The 22,590-nt window shown below is 32.7% G+C and overlaps 1 protein-coding gene and 1 non-coding gene across 3 annotated transcripts; one reads left to right on the top strand and one right to left on the bottom strand.

Moving 5' to 3' along the window:
- Positions 1 to 2,107: 2,107 nt before the first annotated feature.
- On the bottom strand, positions 2,108 to 12,493 carry LOC124931822 (exocyst complex component SEC3A-like). Of its 2 annotated transcripts, none has more exons than XM_047472394.1 (25): positions 11,738 to 12,493; positions 10,953 to 11,023; positions 10,702 to 10,782; positions 10,492 to 10,559; positions 10,286 to 10,388; positions 9,679 to 9,824; positions 9,254 to 9,371; positions 8,471 to 8,575; positions 8,260 to 8,361; positions 8,016 to 8,150; positions 7,614 to 7,742; positions 7,422 to 7,502; positions 7,241 to 7,315; positions 6,598 to 6,771; positions 6,385 to 6,517; positions 6,236 to 6,303; positions 4,956 to 5,126; positions 4,803 to 4,882; positions 4,438 to 4,519; positions 3,149 to 3,246; positions 2,966 to 3,074; positions 2,792 to 2,860; positions 2,594 to 2,659; positions 2,331 to 2,420; positions 2,108 to 2,257 (listed from the first exon to the last, which is right to left on the bottom strand). In XM_047472394.1, the coding sequence occupies exons 1-25, from the start codon at positions 11,913 to 11,915 to the stop codon at positions 2,147 to 2,149; spliced, it is 2,643 nt and encodes an 880-aa protein (XP_047328350.1). In that variant the 5' UTR covers positions 11,916 to 12,493; the 3' UTR covers positions 2,108 to 2,146. The 2 variants fall into 2 exon arrangements, with proteins under 2 accessions (XP_047328350.1, XP_047328351.1); XM_047472395.1 differs by having other exon boundaries at positions 6,236 to 6,300.
- LOC124933102 lies at positions 12,316 to 12,457 on the top strand. Its single transcript, XR_007098818.1, has one exon. It is a non-coding gene; the product is annotated as a U4 spliceosomal RNA (small nuclear RNA).
- Positions 12,494 to 22,590: the final 10,097 nt, after the last annotated feature.

Here is a 22,590-nt window from a genome sequence, read left to right as displayed (position 1 = left end):
GGCAGATAAAACTCGAACGTTGATTGGACAAATAGCCTACCTCAGCAATAAGGGATTGTTTGGAATTAGTTGAGATTCTTTTATATGTATTCTGAAATTGAATAAATAATTAGACTTATAAACCATCTTAAATTAAAATTAAATATTATTTATTCAGTTCCAGTTTTAAATATATATATTTTTATAATAGAGTTTTGTTTATAAAATCAAATATGTTAGGTTTATTTTTTATTAATCAAATATAATATGATATAATGACAATTTTAATTACAAATGAAGTTTTAATTGAATTTATCTTTTTCATTTAGATGATTAGTACAACTTTATATTATTTTATAATGGTTGTTTGAATAATAAGAAGAGAAAAAAATATAATGATTGATGATGATTTTGATGATATTATTATTAGAGGAGTGATAGAGGGAGGGAATTTAGTGAGGGAATTTGGTGAGGGAATTTGGTGAGGGAATGACGTGGCATCACCTTTCATTGGTTGGAAAATGTAAAAGTGGGAGGAGAGAGAAAAAAGAGAAATTATTTAATTTTTTCAGCGAATAATATTATGCCACGTCATTCCCTCATTAAATTCCCTCACCAAATTCCCTCACCTAATCATTTCTCTTATTATTATTATTATTTTTATAAATATTTTAAAGATATTTGTATATATAAATAAAATAAAAAATAATAATTTAAAATAAATGTATTTTAATATTTTGATCAATAAATTGATAAAAGGAATTAGTGAAAATAAAAGATTTGAGCTATTTAAATAACTCGAGTTATGAATATATGTTGCTTATAATGGAGTTATGAATATATGTTGCTTATAATGGTTATATATTGAAAATAAAATATATTTTTTTATTGAAACTATCACCAACCAAAAGTTGAATCTTTCATTAGTTTTAATTTTATTAACATGAATGTTTTAATTTGCACCAAATTAAATAATTTTGATTTATTATTTAAGAATATTTACTTAACTATGAATATATAGTCTAATAAATATATTTATATTATATTATATATTTATTAATAATAATAATAATAATTTCAATAAAAATGAAAGAATTTTAAACTTATCTTAACCATTTGTATACATTTAACCCGTTATAATAAGATTATAATAAAAAGTCAATTTCAAAGCGCTTTAATATGGATTAGTTTCTCCTTAATTAAACAAATAAAAAATAATAGAATTACATTGAGTTGACCAAATTATAAGACACTTATTGTCAAATATGATTAAATATTTAGAAGATAGGTAGTTTCATATGTTTTTTTTTTATCACAAATTATGTGTTTTTATTCAATTATACTGTAACAATTTTATCTTGAAATTTTATAATCTAATAATACTTTTCATTATTTCATTATTAGTGGGTTGTTTGTAGCTAATAGTCTCTTAATTATGTTGGTTATCGAGTTCATATTGAATATTTTCTTAACCGTAAAAAGATAAAACAGTAAGAAGTTTGTGAGGCTGCATGTGTCCTCTAATTATTTGTACTAGGTTGTGATGTACTCATTAGTTTACTTTGGTGTGTTCTAATTCAACCTTCATGATCATTAAATTTTTTTCTATTATTATTAAGAGTTTTTATAAATTATTCATACACCATAGTTTTTTATTTTTATTTTGTAAATATTAGTTTGTATTAATTAACTTCCTATATATAACTCCAATTTAAAAATAATTATTTTTTATAAAATAAATAAATAAAAAATAGAATAAAATAAATAAAAAAATAGTCCATTTTTTAAAATCTCTATAACACAACTTAACTGTTATTTTATTTGTATAACTAAAAAAAACAGGGGACATGGTTTTAGTGAAATCAATTTTCTTTCTTATACTTAGCACTTTTTTTTTCTCATTCTCAAAATACCCCTTTTCTATCTGCAAATTATTTAATTTTATAATTATATATAAATATATAATTAAAAAAAAATATAAAAAAAATTTGACATGGTTCCTTCCATATGAAAGATGGGAAACTCAACAAAACTTATTTAATTGCAACAACCGACTAACCAAATATTGAAAATCTAAGATGTAGTATCCATTTTATTGAAAAAAATAATAATAATTTTTTATCTATTTATTTTATGCCCCCTAATAAAAAAAATGAAAAGTAAAACTTTACATGGATTTCAAAAGGTCTCTCATTTCTGTTGCTGATGGAATATTCTCAGTAGGGTAGATCTTACCAACAAGTTGAGCAAAGCTTTCATATTTATCCAAGAATTCCTTCTGTATACATCAAAAATAAATAAAATTAAAGATAAAATTCCTCTCGAGGAAAAACAAAAGTAATAAATCATACCTTGCATTTATCCCATAACGAAGGCAACAACACATCCGTCGTCAAGTTCTTCTGCAATTTCTTATACATTGCAGTTATCGACTTGTCAACCTAATAACAGGATTAAACCATCATCATTCAATGGCAACCATTTAAAACCACTTTTCTTTTTATGTAGAAATGATAATATGTTTTGAACTAGGCCTTGTATATTATAATCAAGGTTTTCAATATGGAATGAGTTTATATAATATAATTAAATACTTTCATTGTCATAAACTTACACCAGATAAACTGGATTTCACCACCTTCCTGAGCTCCACCTTTGAGAGTCCCATTTGGAATGGGATCTATAGTTTCCAACAGAAAACACTCAAGTCAGTACTAATTTCAAATCCAATTGTTATTTTGTAATCTTTGAAGGTAATTGAGGAAATTTTAGTCATTTCTAATAAGCTATGGTTGTGATTGTTTCGACTAACCTCTTCTGGTGTGATTGTATACATCAAATCCTCAATTCTTCTAGCAAATTGGAAAAGACGTTCAAATTGCTGTAAGAATAAAGTTCAGTTTATATGGAAAACATCATAAACGCTGACCAAAAGTTTTTCTAAAGAAAAAACCAAGTCCAATAGGGTATTCGGTGAAGAACTTACATAATATATTATCATGCTGATGTGACGTGAGCATGCTAGTTCATAATTCTCGCTCGCCTGGTGATAAAATTTGGCTAAAGTAGGCACAACATTGGCCAGGTCATACAGACTGTATACACAATGGTACCAAAATCAGCAAACTGAAGGTTATTCCATTTGTTTTTTCTCTAAAAAAAATTATACCTATTCTGAAAGGCAGCGTAATTCTCTAAGAGCAAAATATCAGCATATTTCGGGTCTTGTGCAGCAATCTTCTCTAAGGTCACAAACATAATGGTGACCTGTTCAACAATAGATGAAGCAACACCAACACCAACACCAATGTAACCCAAATAAAGAAAACAAAAACACAAGGAAGCAATTTTCATGACAGTTCTCTACCAACTGAGATTTTGTTTTATTTTAGTTTTTTATGGAGGAAGCTACCAGAACATTCAACCACCATGGGCCCATGACCCCCACTTTAGTCAATGTACTTTCAGTGGGAATCGAATATGAGATCTCAACTTAGTTCAAGACTCCTACCACTTGAATTACCCTAGGTGGGTACTTCTATAAGTTATTGTTGAAGATAACTCGTTGTAGTATTTTATTTGTTGTTGTTTTACTTGTATATATTTAGATTACTCTTGTGCAATGTAAATATGAGACACAACACACAAATTCAAGAAACTTGTTATTCTCAAATTTATTGTCTTCAATTCTATTGTTCCAGATATTTGGAAATTGAGCGGAAACCACTGGGGTTACAAGTGTTGATTAAGCTGCATGAGATGTATGCTAAATACATATCACATCAACCATCCATGTGTGGTGAATCCTATCATAGGTCCGGCACAATCAAGAGTTATTACTATAACCTAATAAAGCCTACTTGGAAACTGATATTTTGCTATAATTACTATTTCAATGGAAAATCGTCAAAGTTCAAATTGAAAGTAAATTTTGTTTTGTTTGGTACAAAAAAATTATGGATCATGCTCCTAGACCATGATCCAAATTATACTGTGATTTTGATCATGTTTTATTGGTATACAAATTATTTTATAAATTATTATCAAAATTCTTGTGCAATTTTTCATTTCATTTGGAATAGAGATTTTTTTTTCTCGAACATGATCAATTGTTTTTTGAATCGTGATAAATATTCCTAGATTTTTGACAAATATAGATTTTTTAAATTATTATTATTATTTTTATTTTAGGAAGCTAACATGAATCCCCACCGTCATTGCTCCACTTCAACTTAAAGTGTTCTTAGTGAGAATAAAACCCGCGACTCTTCTCTTAGGCACGACTCTTACCGCTTGAGCTACCCTAGTGGATTAACTTTTTTTGAATTATCATCCAAATGAAAACAAACATCCCAATATAATTTTTGATAATCATATCAAACATTTAATTTGCGCACCATCATTTGATCAATTTAACTAATCGGGACTTGCATGATTTTCAAGGATGAAAGTACTCACAAATTTCATATATGCTTGATCCACCAGATCTCTGGACTGTCCCTGAATGTACTGTTCCATACGAGTTGCAAGGGTTGCAAATCTATGCAAGAAACATAGATCACATGCGTTAAGAGCAAGGTCTAAGACCTCAAGCACCATCAGGATAATAGTCAAAAGTAATATAAACCACTAAGCTATGAATCACTGGACCACATTTCAACAATGAAAAGTTTTCATTTTTTTCAGAAAAGGTGTCTGAGGGATCCTGACTCTACAGTCTATGCATCCTTGCTAAACGCACATATAAAAGTAACAGATTATGCACATGTCATTTTTATAGTGACCATAAACCAATAAAAGTCAAAAGCATCAGATCAAGTTACCTTGTTATATATGACAAAACACCCATCTGCTTAACATTGCGCTCATTTCTTTCAATCTGGTGACAAGCTTCATCAACAAACTGCAAAATAGTGGAAGTATTGAATATGTACATAACATAAGGGGATCATTAACTATGAAAATCGGACACTCACTTTACTGAACTGTAGAGTGATTCTAGACTCGAGATCATCAAGCAAGGTGCGGACACATCCTGCTACATCAGCCTTCTGCTCAGAAATATATCGCTCTGTAATTCCATGCATAGATATGCACCGCAAAGGATCTATCTTGTATGCCCAGTCAACTACAGAAAGGAAGTCTTCCTGATAATAAGAAGAGAAAAAGCATTGTACACAAATTGTGTTTAATAATAGTGATCCATTAAAGCCATGAAAGTCTTATAGCACAACATTAAACCATCCCATTAGTATTGGTGTTGAATGTTGACCGCTGGATTAGGTTAATTACCATGTCCTAGTTGAATAGGTCAGTCTATCATGAACTTTTTGCATATTAAAAAGGTATGCCATACATATATGAAAAACATAGGCTTTTAAACAAGATCAATCATAAAGAAGTCGTAAAAGTTGTTGATAGAAACAGAACAAAATGCTAAGAGCTCGTTCGATCTTGGGTTATTTTAGAAAAGAAAAAAACCTTTATCACATCACATATCCTTTCAACCATTAAATCACTTAATTCATCATTCTAAATTACCCTTACTTTATTTTTCATAAATTTAAATTTTAAATACAAAAGGATATTTTAGTAATTTAACCCAAATAATCTAAAAAACTCACTTTTTCATCAAACAAGTTTTTGATTTCATAACCTACTACATTTTTTTCCAAATTACCCCGCATTAAACAAGCTCTAAGTGGACTTCAAATGAAATGGCCAGGTAAGAAACTAAATCTAATAAAGAAAGAAATAGGACAACTTTCCAAGGAAAGAGTTTCTGGGCCAATAGGATTTCTTCTTCAAACTTTAGCGTCAACTAAGAAGAAGGGGATGTGCCGGAAGGGACTACTTCAAGCTTGTCAGAGCGGACCTTCTTGTATTGCATTTTATAATTTCTTTGGCTTTCTTCACCCCCTTATGTACTCTGCAATCCATTTAGGAACATTTCTTGCGTTCTACTTTTGATTATTAATGAAAAGTTGACCTGTTTAAAAAAACAAACAAACTAAATCTACTACTAGATCTGCTAAAGTTGTTTTTAGTGGCTAAAAGTCTAACTATATCATTCACCAAAATCTTTTCTGGACTGAAGATTCACTGTAGGGAAGGGTGTACAATAATCATCCAAATTAATCACCTGAATTTGGTAAGCTCGTATTTATGCAAAACATAAGCAATCGAAGATTTAAAACAGGCCATGAAACATATGATATTGAGGACAGAAATATGGAAGAATACAACAAGGCTTTACCTGTATGCCATCTAGCAATTCTTGAAGAGCCTCATTTAGTGCTTGAAGCTCCACAGGATTTGTCACTACTGAATAATATGATAATAAAAAGGTTCAAGAAAACCAAACCAGGTATGATAACAAATCGGAACTTTCTGGAACAAGTTTACCAGCTGAGCTATTGTTTCCATCAATATCCATGATGCCAAGATCATCATCTTTACCATCACTACCAGGAGCAGCACCTCCAGATGGCACAAGTGTAGGAACGTCAAAGCACATGAAATTTGCGAAAAAGGAACACTGCATATTGCAAACTAAGCCTTTGAGCAGGAAGAAGGTTTGGTAAGAGAAATAAAATAGGACACGGTCAAAATTTATACCTCGTCTACGAGGAGTGGGACAAAAATTGTAAGCATTTTTGAATATGCATCTGAAACTGTAGAAGAATCTGAAGCATTATTATTTTGGGCAGAACCCGTAGAACCTTCTAGCCAGACAGCAGGAGTCTTTGATGCTTTTGTATTAGCTCGAAGCTCATTTGCATACTCACGAGCCTGCAGATAATTTATTAGCATTTCAATAAAACAGCATTTGAATTAGATACTCATTTTATGATGAAAGACTGGATAAAAAAAACTATAACTTTTGGAATCTCTACATAATTATATATTCATAACAAACATATGTGTCCCTATGCTTGGAGTTGGAGCAACACCAATTCTTCAAGATTGTTACGTCTTGTCAAATGGAGTACCACAAAGAAGAAGAAAATGAACATATATGCAAATTTTGGATCTGTTGCGATTTCTTTACGTGAAAGCATCCTAATAGTTAAAGATGGTATTTTACATGTCATATAGGCATACTATGACGATATCACAAGTAACTCCCTCATGTATTCTTGATCAAACTTGGGCAGAAGGCTGACAATGTACATTAAATCAAGAAATATGTTTGAAGTAACCCATAGGTATATACTAAATAAAAATTAATAGAATCTGATAATCCTATAATCCTCTTAACCTCTTTTCGTAACAGCAAATTAACTGAGAGACAGTACGCTTTTCTCAATGATCCCAGGCAATTCTTGTCAAGGCTCTGCAAGTGCAAATGATAAGGAACTGGAATAGGAAAAGAAGAATGATGAAAAAGAAAAGACAGAGGGAATACTTAAATAAATAGAGGTACAAGGCAACTTATTGACCTTCATTTGTTGTAAAAGACGAACATAGGTTTTGCACCTATATCGTAGGTCAGCATGATCCGGCTTCTTCAACTGCCCCCGCTATTCAATTTAGCAAGAAAAGCTAAGGATTTTTTTTTTAAATAGAAAAATAATAATAAACGATTCCAAATATTAAAGTTACGAGTAAAAAAATATATTTTGTGAAAATACCTGTGAGTTGAAGTTTTTATCATTTATCATTAAATCCACCAAGCTTGCCAAATAGTTTATCAAGTAATCTGATGCTCTCCTAACAAAAGTACTTTTTAACTTTTCAAGTTCAGCTCGCTTCTCTTTGACCTATGAGAATCCAACCACCAAGTTTCAGATTCCTCAAAATTCAAAACATAAGGCAGTTGAGTGTAGTTGCCATAATTTTTTTCCTCATACCAATACTCTTAAGTGGCATCACATTCACAGATAAGAACATGATACCTTGTAAAGAATAGAAGGTTTTCGACCTTATTGATTGAGAAATATAGTTTAGCAAACAGAAACAATCACCAATATAGTAATTCAAATTTAAGGCATGGAAATTAGAGAAAGAATGGAAGGAAATATAATGGGACATACAGAGCGCATCTTCGCATAAGTAGAATGATTGGGCACTTCAAAACCACGCAAAGCACTACACAACCACTCACATGCTTCTAAGGTTTGATGTATTCGTACTTCGTCAAATGAACCCCCTGTAATGCATGCTGAATACTGCACCATACAGTAAATGAAGATTTTTTTTAACTGATGAAATACAGTAATATTTCATGGGATACTACTGCTAATCAAACATCCAGCCAGAAAAGATACTTGGGTACACCTCAGTAGGGACACGCAAATGCTCAAGAAGTTTATCAAGCTCCTCGATCAATTTTTTGTTATTTACTGACTGCGTTTCCAACTTATTATTCCGATGTTCTATCTGAAACCACAATATAAAATATTCTTCATGTGAAGAAATATATCTAACAGGTAAATATTTGATACTTCAAAAGTAACAATATTGTATAGTAGTTGAAGGGACATTCTACCGACTCTATGTCCTCTCTCATGTGCCTGAGCTTGACATTGAAAATGCCCAACCATTCAGCCATGTCATCAGTACAACTTGAAGCCACCTCAAGCCCCTGTAACACCTGCAAACTCCAAAAGTGTTATCTAACAAGTACAGAGGAAATATGGTAATGAATTAATTCATTGATAGGAGAGAAGAGAATAATTTCAAGGAAGAAAAAAGATAATTTCCTTTATCCATATCATATTAAACATATACAGTACAAGTTGCATTATAATAACAACCCGTTATACTTTAACTACATTCCTATAACTGCTCATAACTGTAGCAGTTATTTATAATTACAGTGAACTTATCTATTCAAACAAGACCTAATTATTTATCTTTTTCCCAATTAGTGAAATGTAATATTTTATCTCCTCTCGCAACAAAATAGTATCCCCTAAATAACCAACAAAAAGCAGCTAGGGGCTTTCTTCTTCCTTTTCTGAACGAAGTAGACATGGTGTTTCTTTTACAGCTAAAAATCATTAGTTGGCCCCTTAACTTTTGTGCATGTAAGTATATACTAGGGATATGTCAATCTTTTCTAAATGAATCTAAATTGTCCATTTTACAGTTAAAAGAAGGATTGTCATTGGGCCAAGATTTGTTTAAAGACAGGAGCCATAACTTTTGACCACCCTACAAAAGAACTCTTCCACATAGAATAGTGACATGAAGTAGCTTACAAATCTGAAATTTTGGAAAAATGAACAAGAAAGGCCAGTTAGTTTTGGTAAAGGAAATTGAAGACTACCTCATCAATTAATGGCTCACTCTCCAGAATGGCATGCACATTGGCTGCTTCTAAGGCTTGGAGTTCCCGTTTCAAACGTTCAGAAAATGCTTCAGCTTCAGTAACACCCGTGACATAACTGTTCATGAAATATGGAATTCAAAATAACACTACATTGATAATGAAACTAGGAACATAATAACCAAAAAGCAACAAAAAACCTATAGCACACAATAACAATATATACATAAAATTTGAAACCTAAAGCGGCTGAAATATTACTATATAAGCATGGAATAAATGTCCACCATACCACTATACCTATTAGTAGAGAACTGTTGATAGGCTAGTTACTATATTTTAGGATATAGGTAAGTTAGTTGTTTATCTGCACAAAGCTGTTATGGTTTCATTGCGTACACACAATTACTATATCCAAATCATACCCGCCAAGCAAATCCTCCATGTCATCCTCCTCAACTTGGGAAACAAGCTCTCTTTCTACAGTCACTTTCATTTCCCCAGTGACGGCAACTGCAACAGGCCCAACTTGAAGATCTATCTGCTGCTTAGTGACTGTGGTCGTATTTTCCTATTGAAGCGTCAGTTAAATCAAGATTTTCATGTTATAACAAGTAAATTCTGGATAATATTCATTTAAACTAAAAAAGAATAAGAATCTTGAAGAAAATTGTACAATAAATTCTAACTGAAACTTTTTAAGGTAATAAATTAAGTAGACGTTTATTCAATATATAAATCAGTAGCATAAGAAAAACTTTAATGAAACCTACAGTAGAGATCACGTCGATAGTGCGCAAGACTTCTCAGATGTTACAATAAGATCCCAAAGAAAATGGGATAAAGGTAAAGATACAAACATTAAGCAAGCTCCCCCACCCCCTCTTAAATAATCAACTCATAACTGTTAATTAAAAAAATCCCCATACTTCCTCTACCTAATATTCACTTACAATCACCCTAATACTGAAGGATATTACGCAAGGATATGTCTAAACAATACCACTGTAGTCAAAGAATATAAATATGCACCTTAGCCCAAAGAGCCATTTCCACAACATCTATGCCAATGACTTTTGGAATGCGACCCATTGCATCCTTGCAGATGTTTAAGATGTAAAGAAGAAGACGGTTCCTAATTGTTAAAATGAAAATTAGTTGATAGCATGATATTAACCAATTATGATGATAAGAAAATATTGTATAACTTAGAGCAGGTTAGTTTGCTGTTATATCACCTGTCATTAAGATTACGCATAGTCCATTGTGGAGGAGCGACAGTCTGACTTCTGATGTTATCAAATCCCTATGAGGATGACAGGTAAGAGAAAAGATTTCAAGGAGTGTAATATATTTTCTATAAATACCATTTTGAAGACAAGTGTTGCTTAATTAAAAACTTAGGCCAAGTACAATGTAGATGTGAGATCTTAAAAGAAAAACCTTACCAGCATAAATGTACATCCACTAGGATCATTAGTCACAAGCTCCACTTTCGCAAGATGTTTCAGTTTGTATAGATTTGCATGCTGCAATATATACAATTGCAATAAGTGATGAAGGTTCTCATTATTTGTTTCAACTTTCGTGATGGAGATGTTAAGAATACTCCATGCATCACAAAAGATCGTCAATTTTTTAGATAACTGTCAAGCGGCAATAAAAATATCCATATTGTAAGTGAGGAGCTAGGAAGTACCTCAAGCACTCCCCCTGAAGAATACTTTAGAACGCGAAGAAAAACTTTGATCTTTTGACCTTTTGCCTTTGCTGCATTATTGAAACGAATATCACTAAGTAAAACAGGAATCATCCATAGCCCCAAAATGTTCGTTTTCATAAATAGAAATAAATAAATAAAAGAGCATCGCCTTTTCACTTGTTATGCAACATATTTACTTTACACCTACTAGAAGGCACTATCAATTAGGTGAAGAAGATACATTGTATTTTCTATTTCATAACTTTGTTTTCTATTTTTGAATTTATAAAGTTGGCACGAGCCCCCACAGTCATTTCTTTAATGAGAATCTCATAAATAAGACCATACCATAGTGGATGGTTAACAACTAAAATACAAAAGGATGTTTTAATAATATACTTTTCCATCAAACAAAATTTTGAATTCATAACTCAAGATCAAAGAAGCTTTTAGTAAAGAATTATGTCATCATAACTACTTCTACAATACTAGAAGCTTCATGCCACTGACAGCAGCCAAACCACCTAGTTTTGTCCACATGAATGTCAGCTGCAAATTTTCCAGATCATATATTTTCTAACTTCTTCTACTGAAATTATGTCCTGAAAAGCTTTTGAATATTTTACAGAACAATTAAGCAATCAAAGAGAAAATAGTCAAATCTAATTCAAGGAAATGACGTGAGATAACATAGGAATGAGACAAATTAGTAATTTAAACACATGCAACGTGATCATCTCAGATAAGAATGTTGTAGAGAAGAGGATGATGAATTTGCATACTGGAGATGGCGAGAACTCTAGGCTTGGCCATGCCGCCTCGACCTAGCTTAGCAGATTTGCCCCAGATTCCGTGGCTCTTGGCAACGCGCATAGACAATACAACCTTCTGTTTGGTTCCTTCTATAGCTGTTTCACAGGCTCGCTTTAGCTCTTCATCGTCTGCGCTCGATTTCGCCATTGCTTCTTACTTTTCTTCTCTAGCTTGTGGCTATCTTCTCCTCCTCCTCCACATTATAAAGGAAAATTCAGAGATCTATATCTTCACCTCTCATTCCAACGAAAATTCAGCAATACAATAGAGAAAATAATAATACGAGAATGGTCTACAAAAATATAATAAAATTAATAAATCATATTTGTGTGTGTGTGTGTTTTTTCAAAATTAAAATAAAATTAATTCATGAATATTTAAACAACACGGCATTGCAACTTTGAAAAACCGCCATTGATGGAATTCTCCATCCATTGCTCGAAGAACTAGAAAATCGAATTCTCTAATTTGTCCCACATTGGAAAGATATAAGAGAGGGGAATGTGGAATCGGATATAAAAGGAGAGAGAGTGGGAAGGAGTAAGGCATCTTTGCGCTTGGGGCAATGACGCAGCTAGTGAGGTTCTAACCGAGGCGCGTCAATTGCTGGTTGAAAACTATTTCCAAACCCCCTCCTCGGCTTTGGTTCTGCCTGAGCCGTCGAGAATTTCTGGAAGGGTGTCCTCTTTTTGAGGTTAAACCCTACAAATCCAAAGTTCTAAAGCTTTTCTCTTTTGCATTATTTGGGTTCAATAAAATAAGATGTCGATACTTCAAAGTAGAATATACAGAGGAAGATTCAAGTAGAATATACAGAGGAAGATTCAAGTACACTACAACCCATCATTCCTTTGATTACGTAAATTCTCAAGTTCTATTTGGATTGAACTAACTTTATGTTTTTCTATATTAATCATCTTATTCTTCATGATTTGTTATTTAAGTAATGGAGAAAAAAGAAAAACAAAATTGATAAGTTACTATCTTTTCAAGATTGAATAGATCAAAAATATTTTTTTAGCCGGAATTATATATGATTTCCAACTTATGAGGATAAAAAAAATGAGAACAAAAGTAGCAAATGAAATCAACATTAAACATACCACTTATGTATGTATCATATATACATATTGTCACATTGATTCTTGGAAGCACCTGCATTTCTACTTAACACAATTTACACCATCAAAGTCAAAGCCCTCTAGAATGACAATAGATGATTCTATCTATTCATTGATAGTTCAGGTTCGTTTGTCAAGTTCGCTGCGAAATAATTTTATTGTTGAATCACTATTAGATTTATTATACACTTTGAGATAGTCATTCAAACAATTTTCAGCACTGTGCGATAGTAAAACTTTTTTTTTAAATGTGTTAAAAATATGACTCAAATCAACTTTTAACTTTGGTGATTTCATTTATTTGTATATTATAATTTATTTAATTTCTTTGTAATATTATATTTTTTTTTGTAATTTTTAAGACAAAACATTTAATAATCTTAAAACAGTCTCAGTGTGCTAAACTATTTAGTAATTTGTGCTATCAAAATTTTGTCTTTAATGTTTAAGTGAGTTGAAATGTTACACAAGAGTTGATGAATATTGCTGTATAGAAATAATTTCTCGAGGGGCTAAATAAGTTATACTTGTACTTTTTTTTTTCCGATAAAATAAATATATTTACTAATTAAAAATTTACAATGATAATACAAATCGAGAAAAATACTTTAATAAACACAATTACAAAGTTATTCTTGTCGATGAGTTAGTACAAAATAAGACAATTGTATTCTACGAGACTCCATTTGTTGAAAATATTGCAATATTTATTCATATTCAATTGTTGGAAACATATTTTTTCAACATAAACTACTAAACTATCATTTATTCATTCGTCTCACATTCGATTATGCAAATCAATTTTCACATTCTTCATTGTAGAAAAAACTTTTTCAACGAATGCAGTTGTAACTGGTAAAACTAAAGTCAGCTCTATCAAACGATAAATCAATGGAAATACTAAATATTTTTATGTTGCAAGTAGTGTCTGAGCAAGAATTCTCAAGTTTCAATTGAAGAAAATTGAGGAACATACTGTAAATTAAATAAGTAAGTCTGAAGTTGTTCCCCCAAAAAATAATCAATGCCTCTAAAATCTTTAGGATAAAGTTCAGCAAGGCGGATGAGTTTACGAACATCAAATTGGGAGAATGAATTTCTTGGATTAGACATGATATGCAACCAAACAATTCTATATTAACTTCTAAGAAACAATTATTCATCTATTGCATAATCAAATCAACAACATAACATTAAAATTCAAAATTATTATAAAAATAATAATAAACAAAAACTATTAACAAACAAACAAAATAACTTTATTATAATATCTCACAAAAAAAATTCACGCGATAATGACGAAGATTAGTGATGAGTTCTCATTTTCCTCTCCGCCTATCATAGCTATCAATTAGCAAATGCTCATTCATATCAAGTATTGTGATAGAGTGCAATTGACAAAATTTGTTAACTTGGTCCAAAATTAATATCATTTCATCCATTTTCTCTAAAATCTTATAATTGACGCTTCGAACTCGTAATCAAATGACATCGCTTGAACAATATTTTGATCTTCTTTTTGTAGGTAAAGTGACAACTCAATTGTAATTCCCAATAAAATTTTTCATCAAATACAACACAAAAACAAATTTATAATTGTGCATCATCTTAAGTAAAAATCATTGGCAGGACCTCTATTCGCACTACACGGTGCATCATTAACTACATTTATCAACACCTTTTGCACTTGAGACCACATTGAGCATAGACAAAGTAATGTCAAATAGTGTGATCCCCAATGAGTATCTCCAGGTCTTAACATACTAATTTCTTGATTTTTCCCTCTCCTAGTAAAAGTTTCTCCACTTTCTAATTCAACAACAATCTTGTCGTGTTGAAGTTTTCTAAGTTGATCACTTCTTTTACAAGATGCTCCAGATATGTTCACAATCATTGTGACATATCCAAAAAATTCACTCACAATGAGGTTGTCACGAGCAACAGCAACAAGAATTTATTGAAGTTGGCGAGAGAAACAATGAATATACATCGCATATGGATTTTCTTACGATATTAGAGATTTTAACCCCTTGAACTCATCGCGCATATTTGAGGCCCCATCATATCTATGTCCTCTCAATTTAGACAATGACAAATCATGTTGCACAAATAAAGGATCAATAACATTTTGTAAAGACTCAATATTAGTGTCAGGATCCTGCACAATATAAAAAAATCGCTCAATCACACATCCTCTTTCATTTACATATCTCAAAATAACTCTCATATGTCCTTCACCGAACTATCTCGAGCAGTGCTATTAATATCGCGAGTCAACTCGTAAACTCGTCCGAGTTTGCGTTTCTACTTAAAGAAATCGAGCCACGAGTCACAAAAAATCACAGAAGTGTAAAATCGACGCTGACTCGCGTGTCGGTCAAACCGTTGAAAACGTTAAAAACGAAAAAATCGTTAAGTTTTATTATTTCAACTTTTTCTCATTTTCAAATATCAAAATTTAAACAAATATTACTTCAACTACTTCGCATTAATTAGGACTCCTCGACTTCTTCAAAATAATTGCATCTTTTTGTTTGAATCTAAGCTTTGCAAATGGTAAGCATATTTTGTTTTCATCAATGGAAGAAAATGAAGAACTTAAACTTCCTCCCTCTAAAACACTACCACGAACCGTGCTCTTCTTCCTTTCTTCTTCCAATACTAGGTAATATCCATCTTCTTCTTTTTTATCTTTACTTTTTTTTTTTTACCGTTAGATGGTGATAAATCCCAAAGTCACAAGTATTACAAGACAAGTCATTGTCAATGAAATTGTCCTAGACATGGTCCTATTATCTATATAATATTATTTTATTAATAATAAATCCTAATTTAGTTACATCAACCATTCTTCTCTTAATTTAGTTACACATTTTAGTTATAATTTCTTTAACTAAATAGTTATCCTAATTTATAAATTAGTTATAAACTTGAAAATGTCCACATAAACAACAATACAAATAATATATGATTATTTACATTACATACTTTCTATATAATTTATTAATTAATATCACATGATAAATATATTTGACATATCTAATTTATTAAAATATTATTGATTTATATTTTACAGATAACTTATAAAACAATGTCATTATCGGTTATGTTGCTCATAATTTAAGTAAAAATAAACCACGAAATAGATTTGATATTGTTATGATACGTATAATTCATCGTCATCTCAAACACATATAATTCATCATCATCTCAAACACGTTATTTATAGATAATACTCTGATAGGATCGACTTAATCAATAGAGACGAGGGTCTGGAGATTGATGAAAGCTTATGAAAAACTGTTTGAAAGAAATCTTGTTAGGGATTTAATTTACTTTCTATTCTACGCAAACCCTTGTAAACACTTGAAACAGAATCAAGTGCGGAAATGTTTACTTAGGTTTGAAGCTTAAGATGAAGAATGAGAGGATGACAGAAATGAAAAGACACAGCAGTTTGTTTATGGATGTTCGGAGCAAACTCTCCTACGTCACTCCTTCTTCCAACCACCGGAAGGATTCACTATGATATGATTTGAATCAAATACAGTTTGCACACACTTAGCTCACTGTTGAACAGAACACACTATGTTCAACTTACAAGATGAAGAATATCACTCACCTAAATGATGCTTTGATTCTAACTCTCTCTTGATTAACACACAGTACAATCAGGAAAGCAACTAACAGTTTGAGGGTTCAAAAGCTTGATTTCAGGGATTCTTCTCCAAAATGCGAATGATAGATTGAATGCTCGAGAGATTATCCGTTGTCCTTTAGAATCTTTAAATAAGGCACAGGTACCAACAGTCAAATCTTCATAATGATACGTGACACTTTTCCATTGGAACGCCTCCATAGTACACATCAGACTCTAAATACAAGGATCGTGGCCGTACACAACAGGTAGTGCGCCGAATATTCTTCAGAGATTTACCTTCAAAACAAGTAGTGGGAAGGATATTCGCTTAAATGTCATTGGCTGATTGGTTGCATCGGGTTGTCGTACTGATCTTCACTAGAAAGTGGAGCAGGAGTAGCGTACAACTATAACACATGGGTAGGCGGGTGCTAGCTTCAAGCAACTGCTTAAGCAATACATTAGACGTATTTTAATTAGACGACCTCGTCTAATGAAATCAAACGTCCCCATTTAATAACAGAGTCCATTAGACTACCTGGTCTAATAGGATTAGACTTATGTCTAATTATAATAACTTCAGACTAATTTGAAGGAGTTAGAGTACACGTCTAACTTTCACAAGTTAGACTGCACGTCTAACTTTCTCATTCTATTAGACTGCACGTCTAATTCCATAAATTAGACTGCACGTCTAATTACGGTTCTACTTCAGACTAGTCTGAAGAAGTTAGACTGCACGTCTAACTTTCACAATCCATTAGATTGCACGTCTAACTCCACGAGTTAGACTGCACGTCTAATTACGGTTCTATTAGACTGCACGTCTAATTACGGTTCTATTAGACTACACGTCTAACTCCACGAGTTAGACTGTACATCTAATTACGAGTCTATTAGACTACACGTCTAACTCCACGAGTTAGATTGCACGTATAATTACGGATCCATTAGACTGCACGTCTAATTACGGATCCATTAGACTACACGTCTAACTTCATGAGTTAGACTGCACGTCTAATTCCGAGTCCATTAGACTACACGTCTAACTCCATGAGTTAGACTGCACTGTACGTCTAACACCGCTTAGTTAGACTACACGTCTAACTTTCACCAATTAGACTGTATGTCTAACATTTCACCAGTTAGACTGCACGTCTAACACCGTGCATCTAGTACCAAATCGGTCTAATGAACTTCATTAGAACCAAGTCTAATGAAATCTGATTTCAATATACCTGTATCAAAAACAATTAGACGCATATATAATCCATTCATCATTTCATCATCAAAATTCCAATAGTCAAACTATTTCAACACTTAGTCAAAATAATTTGACCCAACATACTCAATATAAAAAAAACGAAGAAGAAATATGCAATAAAGATGGTGAAAAAGAAAAAGTAGAAAGAGATGATGGTGATGAAGTTGATGATGCTATGGGTGATTTAGACAATTTTGATGTTAGCAATGAGACAAATGTTAATGATTTAATTTTTGATTTAAAAGTTGGTTATGAACAATTTATTAAGTATTTTGAATAATTTTTATATATTAAGTTTTGAATATTTTGAATGATTTATAATTTAATAGTCAATATTATTTATAAGTAAACTCTTACGAGTTTACGATACGAGTTTACAATGGTCTAACGATTTTACGTAAACTCTCGATTTTGAAGACCTTGATTTCGAGCTTTATCAACCATCAAAAAATATAATTTATCTTCAATATCATTTATTATAGAAAATATGATTTGTGAATTACAAGCATGTATTAAAGTTTTTAAATTATTGGAGAAGTCATCTGATTGTTTCCGAGAACATTTTGTTTTACAACTTTAAAAATCTTTTCATTTTGTTGACTGCACAACTCGATCAATTAATTAGCCTTAATTAGCCTGTATATAAATTTGTCTCAAACTCTAGTTTGTGTTTAGTTGTTTACAAGTTTTTTTTTTTACAGATATTCTCAAGTCAATTTTGATTAATAACATATTATAGTGAAGTATGGTAATGAACAACTTCATGTTTTTTTTTAAAAATTATTTTATTATGGTTTGTTGGTTAAATAATGGAGATTTTAAGTTATCTAGAAAAACATATTTACAAGTTATTGGACATGTTTACAAATATTTCGGAGTTGAATGTGTTTGTACAAAATAAAATTATTCATTTAAATATCTTCGTTAAACTCAATTCCACTATAGTTTCAAGTGATTTTAAATATTTTATTCTCATAAGTTGTCTTAAACATACGTACATGGCGATTCAATATTGTTAATTTCATTGTAATCTTCATGAGAGCAATTCGTTAAAAAATGATGAGTTGACTATGTGGACCGGACATGGATTAATGAGGTCGGAGGGTCGAATCCTAGCCTCGACAATAATTATTAGAGGCAATGGATATATCAGGGAAATTGGACTAAATGACCCTACAAATAAGGGAAATTGCCTCCGTGGTCACCAGATAATTGAAATTGATCTGGTGACCACTTAATTTTTTTTGGACGAAATTACCCTTTTCGCGTAACGCGAAGGGACTTCGCGTTTCGCGAAGTGAGACGCTGTGAAAAGTCCAGAATACCCTTACTATATAATAAAATCCGGCCATCTTTTTTTCATTTCTTTTCTTCTTCTTCTCTCTCTTCCCTTCCGCTTTTCTCCTCCTTCTCTCTAATCTCGCCGGCGACGGAGTTCAACGGCGGCACTCAATGAGCTCCACGACGAGCACAAGCACTGTAACAATTGGTAAGTTTATGTATTTCAAGTTTATTGTTGTTCATTTATGCATTTTCGAATCACTGTGTTGTTTAGGGTTTCTTCTGATGATACTTCCCGTTTCGCTAAGTACTTCCCGTTTCGCTAAGTACTTCCCGTTTCGCTAAGTACTTCCCGTTTCGCGAAGGGTTTCCATTTCACAGTATTAATTATCCCGTTTCCCATTTTTCTTGCAGCCGAAGTTTTCGTTTTCTATAATGGAGAGTGGAAAGTTGATGCTAATGGAATATGGTTTTTTGATGCCTCTTCAATCAAAACATTGGATTTACCCCAAAGTACTCGTTATGCTGAATTAATTGATAAACTCCATGAAAGACTTCAAGTGCAGAAATCTACCTATGATTTAGTGCTGCAAGTGAAGTATGATATTCCGAATATCACAAATCCTAAACCCGTTTTTATTGAAGATGATGAGGATCTGAACATATATTTATCACGCTTGATTTTGGGTAGAACCGTGTCACCATTGTGTGTGTCTGTAGTAGAGAAGTCACAATTTACTTAAGAAAAGATACCACTACTTACCTACCCAACTCAAGAAAGTATTCTCCCACAATTTACTCAGAAAATTGTACCAGAAGCTTTACCCTTGGAGGTCTTTGTTGAAAGTAATGAAGCCGGAGATAACTCTTTGCCTCACATCCCACTTACTCAGGACTTGCATGCATCGATACCTACACCACATAGTGCGAGAAGAGCATCAACGGGTACACCTACTAGTGCAAGAAGATCATCATTGGGTACACCATGTAGTGCAAGAAGATCATCATTTGGTACACCATCGACAGACATATCACCGACAGACATATCACCGACAGACCCCTCATTTGCGTTGGCGTTAACTACTGAAACTGTATTGGAAGTCGGTGCCTTGTTTGAAAATAAAAAAGAACTACAACTGATGCTATATAAATATGCGATGGCTAATCATTTTGAATTCAAGGTGGAGAAGTCAAGAAAACATCTTTGGTATGTGAAATGTTTGGATGAGAAATGCAAGTGGAGATTGCGTGCCGTGAAAGGTAAATTATCTGAGATGTTTGAGATCCGGAAATTCGACCAACAACACTCATGCTCAGTTCTATCTAGGCCAGAGAAAAAAATGCAAACACCAGCATGGGTTATTGGGCAGTGCGTGAAGAGTAAGTATATGGATCATCACCATAATCACTTGCCTAAGAAAATAATTGAAGACATGCAGGCAACTTATGGGGTAAATTTGACTTATAATAAGGCTTGGAGGGCTAGGGAAATGGCATTAGTGGCGGTGCGAGGAACGGTTGAGGATTCATATGAAAAATTACCCTCATACTTATACATGTTGGAGAAGCATAATCCTGGTACCATAACAGACATCCAAACAGACGAGGTCGGGCACTTCAAGTATATGTTCATGTCCCTAGGCCTCTCTATTAGGGGTTTCAAAGCATTTTGTCGTCCCGTATTGTGTGTTGATGCCAGTTTTCTTAAGCACAAGGTGGGAGGTCAACTATTGGTGGCTATTGCATTAGATGCTAATGAACAATTATATCCTGTCGCATTCGGAGTTGTTGATTCAGAGAATAATAACTCTTGGACTTATTTTATGCAAAAATTGAGAGAAGCAATTGGATTAGTTGATGATCTCGTCTTCGTATCCGATAGACACCCAAGCATCGCCAATGCCTTATGTGCTGTTTTTCCAGAAGCATACCACGGTGCGTGCACATATCACATAAAGATGAATATCAACGCGAAATTCAAAACAGATAATTGTCATATGGAGTTTGATATGGCTTCTCGTGCGTACACCGTCCACGAATTCAATCGTTTTTTTTGACAAGATAAGGGTTAAAGATAATAGGATTGCTGCCTATTTGGAAGAAATTGGATTTCAAAGATGGAGTAGAGCATTTTTCCCCGGTAAGCGATACAATCAACTAACAAGCAATTATGCTGAGAGTTTTAATAGTCAGAGCAGGGAAGCCAGAAAGTACCCCATTTCCTCAATGGCCGAGTATTTAAGATTGACAATACAAGGTTGGTTTAATGAGAGAAGAGAAAGAGCGTCCAACCACCGAGAAGTGTTATCTCCAACATATGAAAAGTGGTTACGTGAGGGATTCGAGAAGGCTAGATTCTATACAGTATCATCGCTTAACCGATTCGAGTTTTATGTGCATGACAATCAGTCTCATTTTAAAGTCAATTTGAAAGACATGAACTGCACTTGTAGGGTATTTGAAGTTTCTGGTCTTCCTTGTACTCATGCAATGGCTGCTGCCCGTCACCGCAATTTGGTTTGTTATGACTTTTGTTCAAGGTATTATTCAGCTCACATGTTCAATCTATTTAACCAATTGTTTAATCGTTTTATTTTCCATTCTTACAGATATTACACAACTGAATCTTGGATGAATGCATATGCGGAGACATGTTACCCTGATGGTGATGAAGACGATTGGGATATTCCCGAAATGATCAAGGAACGCGTATGTCTAAAACCACCTGTCAAGGTTAAGAAAGGGCGTCCACAAACAAAGCGTAGGTCATCTCAAGGTGAGGTTCGTAAGGCTCCGAGACGATGCACCTCATGTGGTGGACTAGGACATAATAGGGCCACATGCAAAGCAGTCATGCCTGCTCCATCTACTGCAAAAGCATCATCATCTAAGCATCATGACTCATCTTCTCAACAGCACGAGCCATCATCTCAACAATATGAGCCTTTAGATTGATTGGGATAAGTTGTATAAGTGTTTTGGATAAGTTGTATTATGTTTTGGATAAGTTGTATTATGTTTTGGATAAGTTGTATTATGTTTTGGATAAGTTGTATAAGTGTTTTGGATAAGTTGTATTATGTTTTGGATAAGTTGTACTCGGATAAGTTGTACTCGGATAAGTTGAACTCGGATAAGTTGTAATCGGATAAGTTGTAATCTGTATGTTGTATCTAGTTTATCTGTGTACTGTAGGAGTACTTAACGCTTCGTTAAGTACTTAACGCTTCGTTAAGTACTTAACGCTTCGTTAAGTACTTAACGCTTCGTTAAGTACTTAACGCTTCGTTAAGTACTTAACGCTTCGTTAAGTACTTAACGCTTCGTTAAGTACTTAACGCTTCGTTAAGTACTTAACGCTTCGTTAAGCGCTTCGTTAAGTAAAACTTGGTTTAAGTGAGTTTAAGTTAGTTACTTGGTACATTGATTTATATGTTCAATTCTTTGGTTTTTAAATATCAGACTACCAACAAACCAGACTACATAAGCACAAGTCAAGTTCTATCCAAAAATCAT

This window comes from Impatiens glandulifera, chromosome 3, assembly GCF_907164915.1.
Source record: "Impatiens glandulifera chromosome 3, dImpGla2.1, whole genome shotgun sequence".
Classification (NCBI taxonomy): domain Eukaryota; kingdom Viridiplantae; phylum Streptophyta; class Magnoliopsida; order Ericales; family Balsaminaceae; genus Impatiens; species Impatiens glandulifera.
This window is presented reverse-complemented; position numbering and strand designations above follow the sequence as displayed.

Bases quoted from the DNA above. Each gene is read 5' to 3' on its own strand.
- LOC124931822 (XM_047472394.1), bottom strand. From the start codon at position 11,915: ATGGCGAAATCGAGCGCAGACGATGAAGAGCTAAAGCGAGCCTGTGAA. The intron at 4,520-4,802 runs GTAACTTGATCT...TTTCTTGCATAG, and splicing joins GTTTTGTCATATATAACAAG to ATTTGCAACCCTTGCAACTC. The intron at 3,075-3,148 runs GTATAATTTTTT...TTGTGTATACAG, and splicing joins TACGCTGCCTTTCAGAATAG to TCTGTATGACCTGGCCAATG.